This window comes from Gymnodraco acuticeps, unplaced genomic scaffold, assembly GCF_902827175.1.
Source record: "Gymnodraco acuticeps unplaced genomic scaffold, fGymAcu1.1, whole genome shotgun sequence".
Lineage (NCBI taxonomy): Eukaryota > Metazoa > Chordata > Actinopteri > Perciformes > Bathydraconidae > Gymnodraco > Gymnodraco acuticeps.
Window position 1 is genome coordinate 24360 of NW_022991724.1, and position 4317 is coordinate 28676.

At 40.1% G+C, this 4317-nt stretch overlaps 1 protein-coding gene across 1 annotated transcript; it reads left to right on the forward strand.

Moving 5' to 3' along the window:
* Positions 1 to 1325: 1325 nt before the first annotated feature.
* On the forward strand, positions 1326 to 3229 carry LOC117534804 (G2/M phase-specific E3 ubiquitin-protein ligase-like). Its single transcript, XM_034199032.1, has 7 exons — positions 1326 to 1575; positions 1679 to 1726; positions 1828 to 1865; positions 2043 to 2139; positions 2322 to 2536; positions 2646 to 2913; positions 3071 to 3229. Exons 1-7 carry the CDS (start codon positions 1564 to 1566, stop codon positions 3227 to 3229), a joined length of 837 nt encoding a protein of 278 aa, XP_034054923.1. The 5' UTR covers positions 1326 to 1563.
* Positions 3230 to 4317: the final 1088 nt, after the last annotated feature.

Here is a 4317-nt window from a genome sequence, read left to right on the forward strand (position 1 = left end):
AGACTTTTTCTGTTGGCATTGGCGGACCAATCCGTCCTTCCAGCACCTACAAAGAGCAGCCGACTGTCAAGAGAAGGTTTAGGTAAATAATTAAATAGGTTTGAAAAATGAGCATCCACTTGAGACTGATTCATTATCTGCACAGACAATGCACACAATTTTTGCACACCATTCAACTTCATTGAAGACTTTTCAATGTTTGATATGAATATTATTTCTGTATGGCCTGGGTGCAAGGTTGAAAACATTAAAAAATAATCTCTTTAATCCATCACCTCCACTTTTGGCAGCAATGCTTACCTTTACTGCCTAAAAACACATACACATTATGCCTATTCTATCATTGGCTTACATTGTTCAAATATTAATAATAGCTTTTTTCCATTCATAACAAAGTCAATGTCTAGGATGAGCCTTCATTCATATGGCACCTTTTTTGACCATATGTTCATAGATGTATATTTTTCACTTCATATAAAGACACGATATGGCTTAGAATCTAAATCATAGTTATTTATAGAGCCAGTATATTGACTGACACCTTCTTTTTCTTTTTTTTTACAGGAATCCCAGCTCATGACCAGCAAGGGGTTGTTTCAGAACGAAGCTATGTCAAGCTCTCAATGACTCTTTTAGAGTTCAACAGCTATGTTTGTCAAAGTTTTCCTACAATTCCCTTGAATATGATTGGGTTCACTCTGGCAAGAGCTGGCAACTCCAGGCTACTAACGCAACTGCAGGCTACTACTATGGCAGACCTTAAAAGATCTGTTGGCAGGAGCAGGGTTTATATAATCCCGCAGGCAGACATACCAACATTGTTAGTGGTGAGTTGTTGTTTTGAGCCTATTCTTTACTACTGTTACTATGTTATAAATTCTACATATATCTATGTTATACTTAATTCTTTAATATTAGGAGATTGATATTGGTTACTTTTTAAGCTGCTTGTTTCGTCCATCAAGTTCTCCTAAACTTTTTTATCATCCAACCCACAGATGGCCTCATCTTCTGCCTCTGCGGCCCTTAGACCTGCAGGAGCACCCTCTGCCTCGGCCGCCTCTACCTCGGCCACTGATTCAGAAGGAGCACCCTCTGCCTCGGCCGCCTCTACCTCGGCCACTGATTCAGAAGGAGCACCCTCTGCCTCGGCCGCCTCTACCTTGGCCACTGATTCAGAAGGAGCACCCTCTGCCTCGGCCGCCTCTACCTCGGCCACTGATTCAGAAGGAGCACCCTCTGCCTCGGGCCGCCTCTACCTTGGCCACTGATTCAGAAAGAGCACCCTCTGCCTCGGCCGCCTCTACCTTGGCCACTGATTCAGAAGGAGCACCCTCTGCCTCGGCCGCCTCTACCTTGGCCACTGATTCAGAAGGAGCACCCTCTGCCTCGGCCGCCTCTACCTTGGCCACTGATTCAGAAGGAGCACCCTCTGCCTCGGCCGCCTCTACCTTGGCCACTGATTCAGAAGGAGCACCCTCTGCCTCGGCTGCCTCTACCTCGGCCGCCACTGAAACTGCGGGATCAACCACTGCTCCCACACCCCCATCAACTTCTGTATCTATGGACGCTGATGTATGTAAAAAATATCTTATTATGAATTCATCTCAGGAGATTTTTGAAAATAAACATAGTAAAAGACAGTTGGATGTAATTGTTACCTCTTGTCAATCAACAGGTGGAAAGTTTGCATTCCGCACAATGGGTAAATGCTGGGACTCCAGAGGTAAAGCTTTACTGTATATGGCTGTATAGTTCAGTATTTGTAGTGTATATACACGTTGTAATAAGGACATTAATATTTCATGCACCATTTTTACTTTCAAGGTATTTTATAGAAGGTCACGTTTGGAACAACCAAACAGGTATTTATAGATAATGGTGTTTTATACATAATTAACACAGTGTATTGGTTTTGAATGTAAGCTAACTGAATACCCTGTTCTCATCCTTTATATATTATTATATATAATTATATATATATATATTATAATAATTAATTATATATCCTCTTAAAATAAAGAAACATGTTTTTTTTCTAGGAATTCATTCAATGACTTTTTAATTGATGATTCTGATGAGGAGGAAGAGGGCGAGGACGAGGCTTTTGGGACTTTGGAAAGTTATGTCTTTCCCGTGGTAAGTTTTATTTGTCATTATTAAAAAATAGGACAACATTTGTTTCCGGGAACTGATAATGACACATACTAAATGCAATAATTTCGCTACATTTCCGAAAGCACCAGTACCCAAGACAGACAACCCCTCTTCACCAATCACCAGTCATGTATAATGGACTTTATACATTTTAAATGATTTAGGAAGAAGTGGATCTGGCCGTCCTTTTAAGTGACTTCAGAAAGGAATTCGTTTCTGATGGCCTAGTCAGTAATATCTGCATCAGGAGGAAGAAACTTCTTGAGAGTGCAATAAAAGCCATCTCAAGGGTTACATTCTGCTGGAACAATTCCCCCTACATAGAATTTGTAGGAGAAGATGGAGATGACATGGGTGGACCACAGAGAGAGTTTTTCAGGTCTGAATAACCTCATTTAGTGTATGATTCTTAATCATAATGTGTCCTAGTTTTCAGGTTGACTGCAAAGTTATAGTACTGTATTTTTTTCTCAATTGATTTATTGTAGACTCTTGATGATAGAAGTACAAACAACCATGGGAATATTCGAGGGAAAGGCTGGTCAGGTCTTCCTTACCTATGACCAAGCGGCATTAGATGGCCACAAGTATTTCCAAGCAGGCCGCCTAATTGCGTGGTCAGTGGCACACGGAGGTCCGTGTATCAAAGCCCTGGATCCCAGCCTGTACCAGCTGATGTGCGGCCAGGAGGCTCAACTGGAGCAATTTGACTGCAGTGTGCTGCCTGATCCGGATGTTCAAAGCAGAGCAAAAAGGGTGCCTGATTATTTTTATGTTATTAATTAATATTTGTTAGGATTTGATAGAAGAAAATACATTCCTTCTTGGTCAGTGAAAGTTTGTAAAAGCATAAAAAGCATTTCCACTAAATCTTTGTAATTTATCAATCCGGCTACATTATGTTATCTCTAAGATCCTACAGTGCAAGACTGCAGAGGACCTGTCTGCCCTCCAGCAAGACTTGGGGGACTGGATCTCTGAGTGTGGCATCCCTGGCATCTTCAGTGCCACTATCGGAGACATTCCGAAGATTTATTCCTATGTAGTTAAGCACTACATATTTCTCAGGTAAACAAAAACACTTATAAACAAAAAAATATAAAATCATAGACATTATAAAACAATGTTAATATAAAAGCCATAACTTACTGTATGCTACTAATATTTAACATTTTGAACACTGAATATTTTGTGTTTTCCTTAACGTAGGTTAAAATGTTGCAAATTATGTATGCTCTTTCTTATTATTACTGCTTTTTAGTCCTTTCCAAAAAAACGCATCAGTTTTTCTTCAGGTTATATACATGTTTGATCTTTGTTGGCTTATAGAACGGCCAAGATGGTGAACCAATTCACGGAGGGCATGAATGCTTTTGGGAACCTGTGGGACCTGGTCAGGAACAACTGGATTGCCTTCGTTCCCTGCTTCACCAACATGAGGACCCCGCTGACAAAATCCTCCTTTAAGGCCATATTAAAATATGAATACAGTCCAAGAGGAACAAATCACCGGGAAAAAGAGGAGGACACGATATACAGCTGGGAGTTGGTCCTAAACCTCATCGAAGGTACATTTTATACCTTAAGGAAAATGTAAAAGCACCTCATATGAAATGACTATAACTCAGTAAATACTGTTATTGATGGATGCTTTACAAACAGAAAATCGATTTAATTTAATATCAATGTAGCTAATGCAAATACAAAAAGGGGCAAATACACATGTTGATGTCAATATACCATAAAGCCAAATAAATGTAAACTACATTATTGATTAATGTTTGATGTTAAATTACTTTAGTGATATTATTATGTTCCACATTTGACTTTAAAAATGAAAATAAATATTCCAATATACACTTTTGTCATTGGCAGACAAACTGACTGAACTGACATTTGAGGACCTGCTGATTTTCATCACTGGGGCAGATGAAGTTCCAACGCTTGGCTTTCCAAACAAGCCCTCCATTGACTTTTATACACAGGAGGCCGGTGTGCGTCGTTTGCCATATGCCTCAACCTGTGCTATGACGTTGTTCCTACCAAGAGGCATCACAGAGGAACAAGAGCTTCACAACATACTGAACCAGTCAGTGAAAGACTCGTTGGGCTTTTTAAAGGTCTAGAAAAATAGACAAGGAGGAAGAGAGGAGGAGGATT